Genomic DNA, 18,358 nt, shown 5'->3' with positions numbered 1-18,358 from the left:
TCACCTACCGAATCATTTGCTGCTAGCGCGAGGGCTATATTTACTGCAAGAAAGAGGAAGGAAAAAAAAAAAGATTAAATGCAAGAGAACTTAACTCCTAAATATTTAGATATTATCATTTCTTACAAGAGAAAAAAAATACTGTAAGTAATGAACATCATATATTTTTAATAACTGCATTCATCCTCTTGGTTCTTAGCTTTATGCACCTCTATAGTATTACTAGCTTCAGTGGCAGCAGCACCCACATTGCAATTGGCACTTTTTAAACAAGCTATTAATATTGAAGCTAATCAGCAGAAATCTGCAAGCTCTAAGTTTCCAGGGTACACTGCAAAATAAAAAGCATTCTAGGTATTTCTCCATAGAAAAATATTAAGAAAAGTCTGAAATGACTATTTGCCTTTTCAAAACTATCAACACCATACCATGAAAATAAAGTAACCCTACTGTAGTTATCCTCAACAGTCTCCAGTCAACTTTAAAACTAGAGAATGAGTAAATATTGAGCTAAACTGTCAAAGCATGCTGACCAGAAACAGGCGCATACCCCTTTTGATTTCCTGTGATATATTTTTAAAGATTTCGTTTTCTGGAAGAAGGCACAAATGCCTTCTTTTTGCTTGATTTTTACATTAGAAAAAAAGAAGTCTCATCTGCCTTACAGCATCTGTAACAACTAAAGAAACAGGAAAGCAAGACGAAGCAATTAAGATGACTGTCAGTTTATTTAAAGCTTTTGCATATCTATCAATACTTACTTTACTTTAGTAATTAAAAAGAACAGGGCAAGAAATGGTATTTTTTAATAGTTCACTGGCTTCCACTATGTTGAAAGACCTCCTAGAAACTTCAGCATAACCGTAGGTGTTATCTCCTTAACTGTAATGTTAAAAAGAAAAATATTTTATTGGGTAAACCATATGCCTTCTTTACGCATTGCTGTATCTCAGCATCGAGGATCTTTTAAGAAACATAAGCGGAAGCCAACCTTGTTCTACCAGAAAAATGTATGAAGGTACTAGAATGACTTGAGAAGCAGGATTCCCAGGTTACAGAATTGACTACGGAGAAAGGTAAGTTCCTTTAAATTAAATGGTGAGGCCGTTAATAAGAAAAATAGTGTTTGTACAGCTCTGCGTAAAAAAACCCACAGGCTGTTCACTCCTAAGCTGAAAAAGCACACAGATTGCATTTTTCTGTTTCCTATTTAAACAGCTGCTTGGGTCTCTTGACCCAAGCAGAGACTTCATCTCTTGAAACTCAAAAGATGAAGCTACAATCACAGAAAAATGAGCAAACTAAGAATAAGTAACAATAACAACAATTAAAAAAAAGATAATCAACTGTAGCCCATCTTTAAAGGTGCACAAAGGAAGGAGCAAGTTATTCCATACACTGTCCTAATGCCCCTTTATGTGTCTTTTTCCCATATAATTATGTGTGAAAATTAAAGTATGATCCATAGTACTTGCAATAGTCAGTATCCGTTATTGAAAGGAAAAAAGAGAGACAGTATACTTTGAATAATGGGAAAATCTGGTTTAATTGGCTGGATATCTAGCCGGACACCTAATATTCTCTGCTGAATCCCAGCTGATTCTTGCACTTGGTTGTTTTTGTACTACAGTCAGTTCCAAGACAGCTTACAGGTCCAGCACAGGACTTAAGCTGACCCTGAATGTTCATGTTGGCCCTAACTTGCAAGTCCCCACATAACCTGGAGTGCAGGAGAGCAGACTTCTGGATATATTCCAAAAGTCCAATAGTCTCAACTTAACTGCTATTTAGAAACACAAGAACCCATTTCTGACTAGTTCTCAGACTATTTTAAATGTAAAGAAGGCACAAAAGACATCATGTTGGCTGTGGAAAAGAATCACGAATAAATCCTTTCGGTTTCTTCACAAAAACCCAGACTTGCGGCCAGGCTAGTCCAGTAAATAAATTGATTTTGGCTTCTACCTTAAAACGATGAGTTTCAACAACAGTATAGTCTGCCTGCTATCATAAGCAAGCGACGAGAGCAAAAACCGGGGGGGGGGGGGGGGGAACAACTCAGTTAATATGTCTAGCATACGTTTGACTATGTATTGACTTTATCCGCTCTCCTAAACAATAATGAAAAGTCTCAGCCTGTTAGCCTTTGCGGAGGTCTTAAGCAGGCCAAGGCAGAAGAACAGCAGTTTTTATCTTCTTCAAACCGTGGGATTAACAAAATGCAAGTAAGAACACTGGTCATTGATTTTATTCCACTTCCACAGTTGAAAACAATTGAGTTTCAGTGAACAATACATTCTCCTTCTTATAAACCCACACTTTGATCTCTCCTCATGCCAGCATCACTTGAAACAGTTCCCATCTTTAGGGTAATGCAAAAGAAGAGATAGCAAAGTTGGCCAAAAAAAAAAAAAAGTTTGGCCCAACTGAGTAAATATAGCTTAACTGGCACAGGAATCTTGCTATAAGAGAGATACCTGACTGGGACGATAAATGAAGTAGGGAAGAGGTAGCAAACAAAGAAAAAAAAAAAAAAACTCATAATAGGCAAACGAAAGTATGGCAAAACAACCATAAAATCTAAACATACTTAAACATAGATGGAAAAATATTTTTCATATAAAATAATTTCTTTTAACCATAAACTAAATTATTTTGGAAGACCAAGAAGTACCAAAAGCAACAGAGAATAGAGTTTGAAAATTGTATCTGACAAACAGAAAGACTTTATTCAACAGAAATGCTAAAACAAGTTAAAGAAGAGCCATGACAGACTTGACCAAAATGCCTTGTCCTCAAAAGGAGAGCTGGACAACTGAAATATAAACACATAGGCTAAGAAAGAAAGAAGAAAACTTTGAAAGTCCATTAGAGATGCAGACAATAAAACTGATGATATTTTCTGTAGCATTTTAGGAATTAGATACCAACTCATTTTAACCCTCCTTCCCATTTCAACTCCTGTTCCCAAAATAAGTCAGAGTTGTCACTATACATGTTTCCCAAAAGCCCCCATTACCAAGTAGAACATTATTTAAGAGCATTTTAAATACATATTTCAGCAATCATGCCATGCAACTTTCTTTTATATGAGTTACCTGATATTCACTTGTTCATCTGAACCATTAAGTTTATTCTCATTTGAATAAACAGGAATACAAATTCTGCTTTCTTCTCATTATTATAAATACACACATTCATTAACAAAAGTCTCTTTCGAATATATTAACATTTGAACAGTTCATTTATATCTCAGCTCTCTTATTAAAGACTTGTTGATTCCTGCTTTTTTGGTTTTAAATGCATGGATAAGAACTTCCAGTTTTTTAAATGCAAACGTTTATACGCTTTCTGCACTTCACGTACCTATCACGTTCAGGCACCATGTAGTGAAACCTAGATTTACAGACATGAGGGGGATAAGCTGAACTTATCATTGATTTAGAAACAGATATTCAAGTATTTTCAGTAACCTGAACCAACCAACCAACCACTGACTTATAACCGTGAAGGAAAAGGTACATCATTATGAACCATAAATATTGACTGTTTTGCATGTCTTTATAGAGGTGAAGTCTAAAAATAGTATCTTCAGTCCATACTTTTTGGATCATAGCTACTCTTCCTATGCATGACATCTTTGTTTTTTTTGATATTTATAGATAGTCAATCCTTTCCAAGCATGGATGAAATACAAACTACAAATGAAGAACTTAAGAACTACATTAATCTATTATTCAAAGCAAATGGAGATGAACGGAAGACTTTAGAAAGATCTGCGGTTTAAGCAGAAAACATTCAACTGAGGGAAGACCATTTTCCCTAACCTGGATGCTAAGATGAGATATTTAAATAGATTTATAAAACTTAATGGAGATGTTTTCAAAGAGGTTTACCTTTTCTGTCACCTTTGTTTAATTTTAAGTGAATTTCCGTAGTACTGGTAACTCCTGTACCATCTTGTTCTACTACCCACAAACTGCACATAAAAACAGTAATTAGAGGCCTGATCTTGAAACCTTCCAAATAGGTACATTAGTGTTATTTATTTAATACAAGAAAAGGAGAACGGGAGCAGAGGGAAAAAAAAAAGTACATTTCTTTGAGTGGGGCATGAAGAAAAACTTTAGAAGTAAAAATAAACTTTTAAAGTTTACAGATTACAGCAAAACGGAACTGATCTGTCAGGTTTTATTGTTTCCAGCTGAATGAAATTCAGAAACTGCATTAGCATATAAGTACTCCGATATGTATTACAAAATATCATAAAAGTACAACAAATTGCACCGAAAAGGTCTTACCTGCTGTTGTTGATTTTCCAACTCCCCCTTTTCCTGAAGCCAAAACCAATACCTGTTTAACTCCTTCTATTGGTTTTTGTTTTGGAAGGCCACGTGACAGGATTTGGGCACGCTTGTCTCTTAGAACTTCATCCCTGGTGCTTGAGGACTAGTAACCAAAGGAAAAAAAAAAAAAAAAACAAATGCATATACACCAGACTATGCTGCAATTATGATATTAACCTGCAGCTTTGGAAAGAAAATTGACCAGCAAGAACCAACCTGTGCTCTGAGAAACTGACATTACTGTTCCAAAAACCTTTTGCACACAGGTTGTCCTTATGAATGTAATAGGAGTCAGCTTTTCTGTCGTGCACAGGAAGGCCTGAAGGAACAGGGCCTACTTAAAAATTATCCCAATGCATATTTTGATTAGACAAGCCAAAAAACAGTTAAATATAATCAATATTAACACTTTAAAAAAATAGGGTTTGCATTAAAATAAAATAAACTACAAATAAACTACATTTAAAATTTTGCTGGAGATTCTTCAATATAGGCTTTAGATTATTTGATTTTCAAGATTCTCAGTGCAATTATTACAGTTAGAAACTTTCCCCCTCTTCTCCTAAACAACCCTGAAGCTAAAATTATCACTTAAACATCTGCTTTCATAAGCTGCTGCACAATCGATATACATCATATGTTTAATGGTCTCGTGTAGAAAATGCAAGTGTCATCTGGCCATATACCAAGAGCCACTGCTACCTGACCCAACGATTAAAAAGATAAATGCACCTAGTGGCCTCTTACATTAGAATTAACACAAGCACAAATAAAGGCAATAGCAAAGAACCTGAAGCACTGAAGACAGTGCTGAGCAGCCTCTGAGTACACAGAGCTTTTCACTTGAGGCGCATTAACATTAGTTTTACCAAGGCCAGCTCACTGGAGCAAGTCTTACTTCGCTACTATGTTTTTCTGTGCCCTACAGGTTCTCCACAGAGCGGTACCCAGACGAGAACACGAGAGCTGTGTCTCCATATACAAGACCCCATCTGTTATCTGATAGCCCGGTTTTAAAAAGAAGCGCAGTTTGCAACCACCCGCTACGTCTACAGAACTAAGATCCTGATCAAAACATTTAGAGATGTATCTTCCTCTGCTTAGTCTGGCAGCTTTCACAGACTAACCCATATCATTAAAGCCCTACAGTTAATATATTCCCGCTGTGGAGACTAAGAGCACCCCTGTCTTCCCCGGGGAGCACCTGCTGCACCAGCTGCTCCAGCACAGAGGAGCCCAGCCGGGCGGCTCTGAGACAGCCCTCAGCGCCAACCCGCCTGCCCCCGGAGGGCTCGCCGCCTCGGCGGGGCGCGGCCAGCCTCACACGCCCCTCGGCCCCCTCCACGCCCCCCCCCACCCCCTCCAGCTCGGGCAGCCAGGCAGCATTCCCCCCGCAGGCCGGCGCCCAGCGGCCCCCACGCTCCCCTCCCGCCACCGCCCCGCGGGGGGACCGGGCGCACGGCGAAGAGACCACGGTGGACTCACTCACCGAGGAGCGAGAAGACAAGGCCGCGCAAGCGGCGGGTCGGCAGCCCGGAGAGCGGCGCGGCGCCGTGACAGCTACCCGGCTGCGGCCAGGAGGGCGAGCAGCGCGCAGCGCCCAACGCCAAACAAGAGCCCCCATGGCGGCGGCGGCGGCCACCGCCGACCTCCCCCACCCCGCCCCCCGCGCCGGGCGCGCTGAGATGGCGCCGTCTGACCGCGCCGCGCCGCGCCGCGCCGCGCCCCGCCCCCTGCGCCGCGGGCGGCCTCGGCCCCTGCGCAGCCCGTGGGGGTGCGGAGCGCCGGCGGCCTGGGCGCGTGTCGGCGGGGGCACGCGCGTCCCTTCCCGGCCTGCTACCTGCCGCGGAGCGCCGCGGCCCGGCAGACAGCGGTCTCGCCTGGGCAGTTCGTTACCTCCGTGACGGCGTCTCCTTGGTTTGCAGATGAACCGTCGCTGGGATCCGCTACGGAACGTGCCGCCTTCAAACGTAAAGCGCCGAGTGGTGGCAGTGTAAAGCAGCAGCACCAAAAAACCCGCCACCTTACCACCATTTGTAAGACAGCTGTGCCCAAGAGGAAAACACGGGGTGGCTGTACGCATTACTAATTGTTTTGGGCTTATTCTGTATAACGTAGCACTTGTCCCTGCTGAATTTCATTCTGTTTTTCTACACCGTTTCTTAAATTTGTCGAAAACTTCTGGGAATTCTGATCTTGGGGTCTGAAGCGGCGGCTGTAGCCCCTCCCTGGTTTGTGTCCTCTGCAAACATGATAAGCATTCTCTATTTTATCATTGGGTCATTAATTAAAACACTGAATCGACCTGTAGCCAGGACAGACACCAGCTGGTGGGGTTTTTTATATAACACTAATATTGAAGCACAGATGACTGCTCTGGTTCTAGTTTTCCAGCTGGTTTACACCCACCTTACAGTGGTTTCAGCAAAGTCATGCTTCTGATCCTTATGTCCTACGAAATACGTGCAAAGGCTTAAGATCCACCTCATCTACTGCTTCTCGCCCACCTGTGAAGCTTGTAACCATAACGTGGAAGGAAATTAGATCGGTTTGACATGATTAGTTCGTGACAATTCCATGAATAGTCCTTATTCATCTAAGTAGTAATACAGAGGCAATTCAGACCTTGGCAGTTTCGGGCCATTAGTTTTCAAAGGTAAAATACAGTGTAGAGAGTGTTCTATTGTTGATACCGGTTGTAATATGTAATGGATCAGGGGATTTTACATCAGTTTAAAATGTTACTGTAATAAACATTACCTCTGTTTCACATTCAGCCGAGTTTTCACTACTTTAAAGGTTTTTTTTTTTCTCGTATTATTAAAAGAGCTCAATTAATCAAGCGTTTTGTTCAAATTGTCGAATGCCTATTCCGGTGCTCAACTGTCACAGAGAAATCACAAAGATAAAAACACCATCTTTTGCTATCCTTTAACTGATTCTCATTCAAGCAAAAATGAGCCCTAACCATTGAAGCCTATTTTGCATAGCTAGCACAGACACATTAAGAGGTCAAATAGTTTCCCAGGAATTCGTCCTTATGCCAAACCAAGGTGCAAAAAAATACTGAAAACCAATGAGTCACTTAATATTGAAACTACCATATAGATGTATCTCAAGGGCCTTTTTTCACTGCCTCAAGAACTATGTTACCTTTTTCCATGACAGAAATTTGCATAATTCATTTTCCTACCTGGAGCAGTTGGAGGCAGTGTTAAAGTGCAAAATAGTATGCATAGCACAGAAATTAAATTTGGTAATGCACTGCCAGGCATACCATTTAGCTATCCGTTACTATAAAGTCTATGTAAAGAAAAAAACGAGCAAAAAAGTTCCATCATACTCGTTCCAAGAATAGCTCTAATACTGACCAGAACGAACCTCACAATTTTTTGTTGGTTTGTTTTTTTTAAAGCTGGTCTAGCACAATATATAAAATAAAACTGTTTTTTAGAAAAGTACGCTGAAGGAGTTTTCCAAAGGTCATACCTATACTGCCACCTAACAGAGAACAATATCCCATATTTTAATAATTTATTTTAGCACTGTTCTGGACATAATAGGTATGGGACCTAATATGACAGTAGGTTGCAGTGAATATGGCAAAGACTTCAAAGTCAAGAAATACAAACTCTTCCAGAATTTGCAGCTGCTGTGATGAATATTCTTCTAGTTAAATTCACTGTGCATTTTCACTGTGCACTGTGAAAAGGGGAAACGTTACAATCTTTATAAGGTGTACTTAGTTTTGAGGTCTTACAATGAAAAGTTTGCCAACTACATATACGTTAAAAGAGGAGGGAGAAGTAACATCTGCAGGATGCAAATGTCAAATCCTCATAGTTTTAGCCTTCTTATTCCACACGGTATTGAACAAATACTGTGCAGATTATAAAAAACAGATGCCATCACAACTATTGCTGTTGCTTCCTTTCTTCCTTGTTTAAACAATGATCACACTACTCAAACACCTAATTTGTGGGAGGTTCGTTCAATCACAGGTCAGATTTACTAGAGGTGGCAAAAGGGCTCAAGTTCCTTTATGAAATGTATGAAGCGAGGGGACAGAGATAGGGCCACTGTGCAGATTAGGTTTGCCTACTCTTGGGAGGCTGAGTCCTTTTCTTCTTTGTATAATCAAAGAATGGCTACAAGGTTCATTGGAGCAATGGACGTGCAGGAGCCAAAGAGAGAGGTACGTTCTCGTTGTCCGTTCTGCAGCAACTGATACCCTTTCTCCATGATGACTGAAGGTCTTCTTTTGAAAGCCTTATTTTACAATGTAAGTTTAATTCACTGCAGCAATTGGGAAAGTCTGGTTTCATCCAGAATCTCTATGGGCATAATTATTTGTGTCAGGTATTAAGCTCTGCTGTGTTTGTGGCCTGGATAGAAGAATGAGACAACTGCTGGAAAACCTTACATTTAAGTGGACCTGGTAAAGGGGCAATCTAAACTTGGCAGCATTAGTGATGTTCTCATGTTAAGGATTCTACTTGTTAGTCTTTCCTTCTAAAACTTTGTACTATTTCTATAGATTAGGATTATAATTAGAACAAGCAAACCAAATAACAGAAAGGATTCTTATGAACAAGGATTTGGCAGAGTAATTCTTTTGGGATTTTTTTGTTTGTTTGTTGGCTTGTTTGTTTGTTTTTTTGCATTTATTCACAACTATGTTATAGTCTTTTAAATGACTGCGTCAGATGTCACTCTGGGAACGAAGGAAACAGATAATTCCTACCTGATCAGCAATCGAGCGTGTTCGTTAAGGAGAAAATCTGAGCAGGAACAAGAAAAACTTTCATTATTCAGAGCTAGGCACAAAGAGCCAGGCCTCAGAAATGATGGAAGGAACTTCCTAGGAGCCAAAGGGATGCTTCTGAAGAAATTGTTTGCTAGCTATGAGAAATTTATAGATTGAACTTCAATCAAGTCCAGAGGCAGAAACCAAATGGGCCAGAGAAGAATTGTGTATAACCCTTCTTATTTCTATTCTTTGTCATTTGACATTTCTTTAAGTGCTTACTTTCATATTTTGTGTTTGTTTCAGTTTAAAAGCATTTTGAATTTCTTTGGGGAGCTCTATACAGGCAAAATGTTTGGGTAGATCAGTCTCACAGCTCTGGCTGATTGAGGCTCCCATCAAAAGGATCTATTATTATCTCAGAAGTGTCAAATGTAATTTTGCAATCAAGTATGTATCATTAAAGTAATGCTAAATATGATATGAGAAGTACTAAATATAATATGAAAACAAAGGAAGAAATCACATAGTTCTGTAAGGAAAAGACAAGTTATAACAAACAGGTAATACAGAGCCAGATTTCATCCCTCGTAGTCACATAAATTAGAACCTTTTCTCCTGAGAAGTCCCTCTGAAATCAGTAAGATTTATTTGTAAAAGGATGGTACTGTTCAATGAGTAGTAGTAGCATTTGGCCATTAGAAAGGGATTACATCTGCTCAGCAATAAAGCAAACCTTTCAAAATACCTGAATTGTTAGTACAGGAATATGTTGATTACAGTTTGAGAGAACAGGATTCTGACATCTCTAATAGTTGTAAACGTGCCTCTATGGATTATACACTTATTTTAATTGCTTTTAGCTTCATTATTTAAATATAACATTTGAAAATAATGGTTTAAATTGTTTGCCCAACATGTAATTACAGTTCACATACATTGATAAATTAAGAATCTGGGAAGATGAAACCAAAAATTAACTGGGATTTTGCTACCAGAATTGAGTCTTTATGGAAACAAAAATAATCTCTGTATCTTTCAGAAAATTCCCCTCCAGACTTTTCAATAATTCAACAGAATGGAAAACAATATTTAATTTTTATTCAAATTGCTAGCATTTTCTTTAAGTAAGTGTAAGAGAACATTTCAAAGACTTCAAATTTTTAGTCAGTCTTGACACTAACATGATAGAAATATAATTGATTTTTGTCTGAAATTAGATTGTCTTGTTTTTAAATGTATTCTTACTCTGCCCAAAATCAATTAATGGCATCCTCGTATATCTAGAAGAGATTTGCTGCCAAACCACTGCAAATTCTAAAAATGAATTAGCATTTGAAAAATGACTTAGTAGATAATCAGGTTGATTTGTGTGCTATAGGAAATAAGCAGCTAAAAGACAGTGTATTATCAAGACTGTAAAAGTTTTCAAGCCTGACAGAACCCTGTGTTTCCATTGTCATTTCTGGATGTCTAAATAGTGCCAAGTTAATATTAAGGACATAGGACCAACACTGCAAACTCATGCTCCTATTGGCCATCCATTTTGGCCATAATTTAAACTAGGAATTGTATTAAAGAAAGACTAACATATCAGTTGTAAATATACACTGCAAAATGTCTTTCAAAACTGAGGGCTCATTTTAGCTTCATGGGCCTGTAATCTTTGGCCACAGAGGCACTGTAGCATACCAGGAGGTTTGTATATGGCATGGGGGTGACTGATTCAGTTTCTTTCCCTAGCTAGTCAGCCCAGCTGTGGCACATTTAGGTTAAAGAAAGGTAAAATTTTGCTGCTTTCTTTTTTGTCCACATAGGGATAATTATTTGGTTCATCAAGAAAGAAAGCCTAAGATAACTAAGTTTTAGGCCAATTAGCACAGCTCCAGTGATGGAAACTAAGACTGATTCTGTACGATTAAGAAAATACAGATGAATGCATTAAAGCATCAGACAATGAAAAATATTGCAGTATATTACAGGAAGATACAATGGCCTAAAAAGGAACTGTGGAAGTCACTAAATTCCTGGAGAACCCAGAGAAAGCAATCTCTTTGATCCTGTTTGAAAGATTATAGACTCTGCTTTCACCTCTGAACCTTAGACTGCCGGAGAGCAAGAAGGACACCTGGGGTCACTACATTCCCATTTACCCATGCTATCTTAAGCCAAAATAGTTGTTCCCAAGCTTTTTTATAGCTAAGCCTAATTTTAAAACCTCTATGCTTTTTGTGCTCTTATCCAAGAACTGTCCAAGAAACTCTTGCTGCTCTGTCCTCATTTCTAAGCCTCAGGCTTATTACTGTCATCTCTCCGCTCAGCCCATTCACCCCGAGAGCAGCTGCCACCTCCTCCCTTCCGCAGCTCTGCGACTGAACTGGAGCTGCTCTGAAGCCTCTGTGTCAGGTTCTCTCGCCTTCCCCTGTGGGGCTGAGAACAAGAGACAAATCAGATCAGGCTATAAAAAAACCCCAAGCCAAGGCACCTACTGATGTGAGTTTTTTGCTTCTATCTTTGCAGTGCTCCTCATACAAGTTAAAGCAACTGTAAGACTGCTCTGCTTAATACTGAGACACCTAATCTAGTCCTGCACAGAACCAGCACAGGCTTGGCAGAGCTCATGCATGCGGGCTCCCTGTCATACCTCAGGGCAACAGGCTCCAGTCTTATCAGTAAGGCATGCCTCAAAATCATTTAAGTAGGGAATTTCAGGTGTAAGAGGAAAGAACTGCAGATGTGTATGAGGAGAGTCTTTATGCTTTTTAGTATTGGCTCTTTCTCACTCATTAGAGTTCCTCACATTTTTTCACAACAGGCCTAGACATCAAGGCCTACATGACTGATGGCAAAGCAGTTATAACCACTCATTCCAAAGTAAATTTGGCCCCAGGGATTTTAACAGATTCTGATTTCAAATATCTATCGAAACAAAGTGAGGTTTACCTGTGGTTTCACATGGAATATTACTTTACTTAAGAAGAATTTTATTCATTATAAACCGCAAAACTTGAAACTGCAACATATTAACAGGCACAATGAAAACACAGAAGAAACAGTAAGAATGTATTTGTTTTTCATTATAACTCATATTAATATTTTCAGTAAATGTAAGACCACAGAATTAGCCTCCTCCTGTGGAATGACTAGAATGCGTTACCAAACCTTACACTGAGAAAGAAATTAAGTTCTCCCCTTTAGTCACGTCTCACTAAATGAAGAAGAAGGTTTCACAGAATGGAGCCCAGTTGAGTTTGTATATTGCTTTTATGTGGACATTTTAATCAGTACAGTCCTTCACAGTCAAGAAGAGATGAAAAACCTTATTTAAATTATAGGTAGATTCTTCTGAAGTCAGTTATCAAGTCCTTCAAGTTAATATTGCTTACTATAGTAACAGTCACATCACAGTGAAGATGCAGCTGATATTACAGCAATTTTTTTCAGCCTTCAGCGAGTGGTGCAGAAAATGAAGAGATTTATTTTGTTGAATATGCCCTTCAGTAACAGCACCACATAATTTTTCTTGGGCATTTGATATATAAATATTCCTTGCATGAATGAATAATTAACAGTATTTCTGTAGTTAAAAGAGAAGAACCGAGGTTTTGATTTTTTAAAAAAGTTTTCCTACTCTTTGGCAGATATTTTATAAACATTGAAGGAATTTTCTTATATATTTATTTTATTGCAGTAATGGAGATCAATTGCAATGATACGAGTCCCTGTAAATATAGAACAAAAAGATGGTCACTGCCTTAAAAGCTTCAGTAAACCATTTGACTGTTCTGAGTCATAATGGCATTCAGTCACAATTTCATTTTCTAAAATCATTGTAATTCTGTTGTTCATTTATTTTTCTCAGTAGTGAACTTGTGTTTTACAGGAAGCATTTTTATTAACATTAGAACCTTGAGCCTAAATGAGTTTTGCACAGCAAATTAATCTTATTTGAGCAGTGAGACTGACTGAGACATTACACTAACTTTTAGTGTTTTTTCATATGTAGAATTTCTTTCAAAAAAATATGATTCATGTTCCAAACCAGATCAGTTTGGCTCTGTGGCCATTAATACTTACCTTGTAATTCCTAATACACTAGGAATAGCAGTGTGAGCTATTTCAAAAGGGCACTGATGTACTCTGGGGGTATATGGACCACTTACGTAATTATGCCAGCAACAACCTGTTCCAGATTGTTTCCAGTGTGCATCAATTCGGTACCAATCTCAGCTGAAAATAAATGTGGTCCAAGAATACTTTTTGTGTGCATGCACCCTATTTGAAGCACTATTATGTAAAAATATGAGGCACTGTGCGATTGCGGAGGCAGAGCAGCTGGTTCCTGGAATGCTATCTTGCTCTAATTAATCCACAACTGTGAAGGAAAGTAACTCTTTTGCAAGGTTTTGAATTAGGCCAGAGGCAGATCAAGGAATATAATCTAGAATTCCTGATTACCAATCTCCTGCGCTAAGGTGCTATTATACTTATTTACAAAACATAAAGGCACACTGCTGAGGACACTTCTGATTTTTAATTATGCTAACATCTTTTAATGTAAAATGTCAGGTTTCTTTAGGCAGTATAGAGCCAGCCAACATTCCTAGCATAGAGAGTAAAGACAGGCATGTTTATCACTTGCCTATTTTCTCCTTTATAGGAACCTTAGACCACGGAAAGTACAGCATAAACTAGAGCACCTTTGGAGTTCCTTTAACTTATATAAGAAGTTGAGCAAGTTCCTGTTGGTTCACAAAATACATCTTTGCGCTCTTTTCCATTCCAGTTCCCTGTATATAAAGAGAAGAGAGACATAGACTTCATGCCTTCCTATAACAAAGAGAAGTTAGGTTTCTCATTGTGATTGACTCAGTCATAGCTACTTTTCTAGTGAATTCTTCATGAAAGGAACTATGGATCTTGAAACTAAGGTCTAAAAAAACATTCCATCACAGAAATAAATGCAATTTACGTTCTTCTGCCACTAAAGGGTTGCACTGTACCTTTTAAAATAGCAATTCAATCAAACTTTGAAACAAGGAAATATAACAGTGTTACAGGAAATAGAGGGACTATTGACAGAAAATACAAAATTGTTCTGACCCTAAGTGATTGCTGAATTCAGAACTTGGCCTATTAGCTCACACTTAGGACTTATGAAAGCCATCAGAGAAAGGAGGTTTTCACTGGCTTCAGTCTTTCTAGCTAGTCTCCGTCGTGCTCTATCACTTACTCAATTTAAATAAAATATAATCACGGATAACTAGTATTTAAAAGATAGCAGTGTCAGTTATATAACTGTATTTCCTTCATTTAGGCATATTAATTAGACACATATTCATATTCACTCTACCGGATAGTTTCCTAGTGCTAATCATCAGAAACTGTACTAGATATTAAATCAAGTTTTTTACTTTGTAATGTCCTCCTTCTAGTACCTACATATAGATTCAATGCTAAAACATGCAGACTACTAAAATAGCCATCTATTATTACAGAAGATATCACTGTCCCTTTTACACACTTAACATTCTGTTTATTACAGTAATTAGACCTCATTTCTCTGAGTTGCCTTCCAGATGTAGCAAGCAATATCCTCTGATACCATCTTTTGAATTATGTAACGCAAGCTGACCTTTTAGAAGGGAGCATCTTTCCTCCTTTCTTTTCTAATAGTGTTGCAGAAATAGTGTTTCCCCTAGAGACTGGATGCCGTTAATTCAGTTGAACTGTACATAGTGAGACCCTATCTGAAGTACTACATACATACTTCAGATCTCCCACAATCAAGATAGGTGAATTTAAACTAATACTGGACTAGTGAAAAGAAAGACTACTATGACAATCAGGGGAATTAAAAACCTGTCACATAAAGGTTAAAGAGGAACATTTTTTTAGTCCGGCAAACAAAGTCTGAAGGTGAATGTAGATGCTAACAATACACATACACATATATATGTATGTAAATATATGTATATAAGAGGGCTCAGAGTATACTCTGGAGAGAGAGAATGAAGGAGGGAGTTAGAGAACTGCGTATTAAAACACGTAGTCTGGACATTAGATGACATTTTTTAACCACTCAGAGCAATGATATCTGGAACATCCTCTTAATGGTAGTGAGGAAAGCAATCTAACTAATTTCATTTCTGATGAACAGAACTAAACGAACTGATTGCCGGTAACAGCAGGGAACAGATGGTTTTGAAATAGCTACTACGCCTCTCAGCTCACCTTGCAGTAAACTGACTTGAGACATTTTCATCATGAGGATGGCTCCACCCGTCCCTATGCAGTCCCGTACCGTGCTTGAACTTCCGGCCGCTTTAAAAACTTTTTTATCCCATACAAAACTTTCCGGACTTCTTCCCACTTTTAAAGCCTTTAAGACTTTTCATTGTGCTCCCCCTAGTGGAAGAGAAGATCACCCTCGTCCCAAACGGTGAGGAACTGAGAGAAAAGGCAAGAGGGAGATGAAGCAAAGCAACATCTTTCAACTGCGCTCCAGGAGCAGCCCTTTTTACTTGTAAAATGATGAAAGAAAATTATGATAGCTCAGTGTTGTCTAATTTCCACAATGCTTTGCATCACATAGTTTCATGTTGCACCTGAGAGAGAAATTGAAGGTCTTGACCATTTGTGATAACTAAGATCCTACAGTACATTTCGCATAAGCAAGAGTATTTATCCTGGAGCCCTAACCAAATACAATCGTTTTGGCTAGAGTAACAAATTCTGTCTGCCTCATTTCTACCTGTGGTCTCTTTTTCATTTTTTTTATTTTACTTTTCAACTCAAATAATGTTGCTATGTGCTGGTAAGCAATTGTATTACACTCCTCAGGCAGCTGAAGGGAGCAATGCATTTTCTAACAGTCTGCTCTATGTTACCCAAACTTTGCTGTTACTGCCAAAATGCACAACATTTTCTTACGACAACAGTGGTGTAAGGCCTTTCCAGAAAAAGAGAAGACTTGGTTGTAATATATATAATGTGGATTATATGGATATCTTCATGTCATTGTAAAAAATAATGTCAAATATCCCTCACAGTCTTTTTTGACATTCAGTCACTGCTTCCTCCCAACATGACAAACATCAGTGCCTCAAAATTGCCTCCTTTGCACCAGCAACACTGCATAGAAAAGGAAAATTGTGTGGGCACGTATTGCCCAGTGTGGGCGTGTATTGCCCAGTGTTCCAGGGTGACACAACTGTTTAAAAGCCGATATGGACAGTTCCCGGCTCAGCAACTTCTACCAGCTCTGTGCCCTTTCACATTCCCGCTTAGGAGTAAGAATGGTTCCAGCTCTGGGCTCCTATAATTAGCCTGTGCTGCCTAGTCTCACCAAACTACTGCAGCCACAGAGGGTTAGATTTAGTTTAAGACCTGTAAACACAGGTGTTTACATTTGAGCTAAGCATGGAGATCTACTTACCTAGTTGTTGGAGTTTAGAGAACTCGTCAGCTGATCAATGACTAGAAAGCTGCATCTTATGTTACATTACATCTAGCATTACATTAAATGTGCCTGCGATTGCTTCCTGGCACTGGCACCAGCTGGCACAGGAGCGCCCATGTGTATATTTTTAAAACTATCACATTGTCCAAAGCAGGGTGGCATCACGCAACCTGCCTCTTGAGAACAGACTCTGGCCCATTAACTGGTTAACTCCTGAACCAGGACCAGAAATTTTTGGTAGAGTGAGAGTTAGCCCTGGCCAAAAGTATGCCAGCAACTGTTAAAAGCAAAGATGAGTGAGTTACAGTGCCCAAAAATATTTCCTGCCATTGTTTAGCTTCCTGGTACAGATGCAACCTAGAGGTCAACTTGAAGGTGAGCTGAGTCATTCTCCAGGCACCAGCATATATCAGTTACTTCTCTGTTTTCTATAATGGGAGCTTAGACATCTCTCAGATGTGTTGGAGTTTACTTGTGGACAGCAAAATATAATTGTACTAGTCTGGATATGAATCCCACTCAGACTGTCACAGTGGAGACACAACTGTATTTTGCCATATGTGCAACAGGGTAGCAGGGAAAGATCAAGTATCTTTACTTGATATTAAAATATCCCAAGCTGCAGCGTAATTGCTTTACACAGCTGTTCTCAAATATGTAAGCCTCCAGCAGTTCCAAAAAATTATCTGTGAAATAAAAAGTCTTTTTAAGAAAGTGTGATACCAAATAACCTCTTTCCATTTGTAAGAACATAAAATATTGAAGATAAAGTATTTTCCTTCTACTGTGTAGCAGCTACTTAGCATCTATTATAAAAGAAAGAAAGTGCGACCCTTTGGCACCTTTAAACATCAAAGATTATGTGAAAATTGTCCTTTTCATCATTGCAGTGCTTCTAAGGTATCAAATGGTAAAGAAATCATCTCATTCCAAGTGAACTCAGAAACATGCACTGAAAAACCTATGCTTTAAGAAAGTGTGAAAATTAAATATTAAAAAACAATTATTGACACTGAAGGCTCTTTGAAATATGTTCAGCCACACTGGAAGTCTTAGCAGGAAGCGACATTATCTGTTGACATGTGGTCTATTATCTCATTTGACTCAATGAATATTCATTAGAATATTAGTTTTCTATTATTTAGTTCACTGCATTAAATATCTGCTTTTTTCACGAGTCCTAAGGGGAAACAAGATCACTGCTGCTTTTGTTGGTTAAAATCATGAAAGGATTATACGTAGTAGTGTATTAACCGAGACAAACTATCAAAAACTAAAGGCTGACTGTCAATAAAATGCCTACAGTTCCTACAGCAACTGATTTGCTCTTTTTAAATGAGTTCCCAAAATATAATTGTAAGACAAGACTACAGACCAACATTATTGTACCTTTATATGATGCTGTGTTATGGCAAAATGAGATATTTGTTTGTATGGTAATGCAATGATTTTACATCAAAATGTCGTGAGGGAATTAAATTCCAAAAGTTGTCAACCCTGTTTGGCTCACTGAAATTTGGCAAGCTTGTTGAACTATGCAGCAAAAGAGGTTGCTGTATTCTGGGAGTAACATCTCCAGCAGCTGATAAACGACAGACTAAGCACATAATTAGTGTCTCTTCAGACTTTACCTTCAGTCTCTTCAGTTTTATCACGATGCATGGTAAAGAGCACTTGGGATGACTTCAGAGGTTTGCTGTTCAGAGAATTTCCTAATGATCTATCATTTGTGTGCATCCTTTCCTGACCACCTAAATATGAGTATGCCTAAGGGGAAAAAATGATAGGAACTACGGCTCAAGG

At 38.7% G+C, this 18,358-nt stretch overlaps 1 protein-coding gene across 2 annotated transcripts in view; it reads right to left on the bottom strand.

Moving 5' to 3' along the window:
- NUBPL (NUBP iron-sulfur cluster assembly factor, mitochondrial) overlaps nt 1-6,395 on the bottom strand; it is a 101,983-nt gene extending 95,588 nt beyond the window's left edge. Inside the window, exons 1-3 of one of the 2 annotated variants that reach the window (XM_009669971.2) lie at nt 6,243-6,395; nt 4,302-4,449; nt 9-43 (exon numbers count right to left, since the gene is read on the bottom strand). In XM_009669971.2, the coding sequence (XP_009668266.1) occupies nt 9-43; nt 4,302-4,449; nt 6,243-6,380 (321 nt within the window). In that variant the 5' untranslated portion in view covers nt 6,381-6,395. Of the gene's footprint in view, nt 1-8; nt 44-4,301; nt 4,450-5,835; nt 6,054-6,242 lie in introns of those variants that run through there. The other variant, XM_068946420.1, reaches the window with a different exon arrangement.
- Between the last annotated feature and the right edge of the window lie 11,963 nt (nt 6,396-18,358).

The sequence above is a fragment of the Struthio camelus genome, chromosome 5 (genome assembly GCF_040807025.1).
Source record: "Struthio camelus isolate bStrCam1 chromosome 5, bStrCam1.hap1, whole genome shotgun sequence".
Taxonomy (NCBI): Eukaryota; Metazoa; Chordata; class Aves; order Struthioniformes; family Struthionidae; genus Struthio; species Struthio camelus.
Note: the sequence above shows the minus strand (reverse complement) of the source record. Positions and strands in the feature narration are given on the sequence as shown.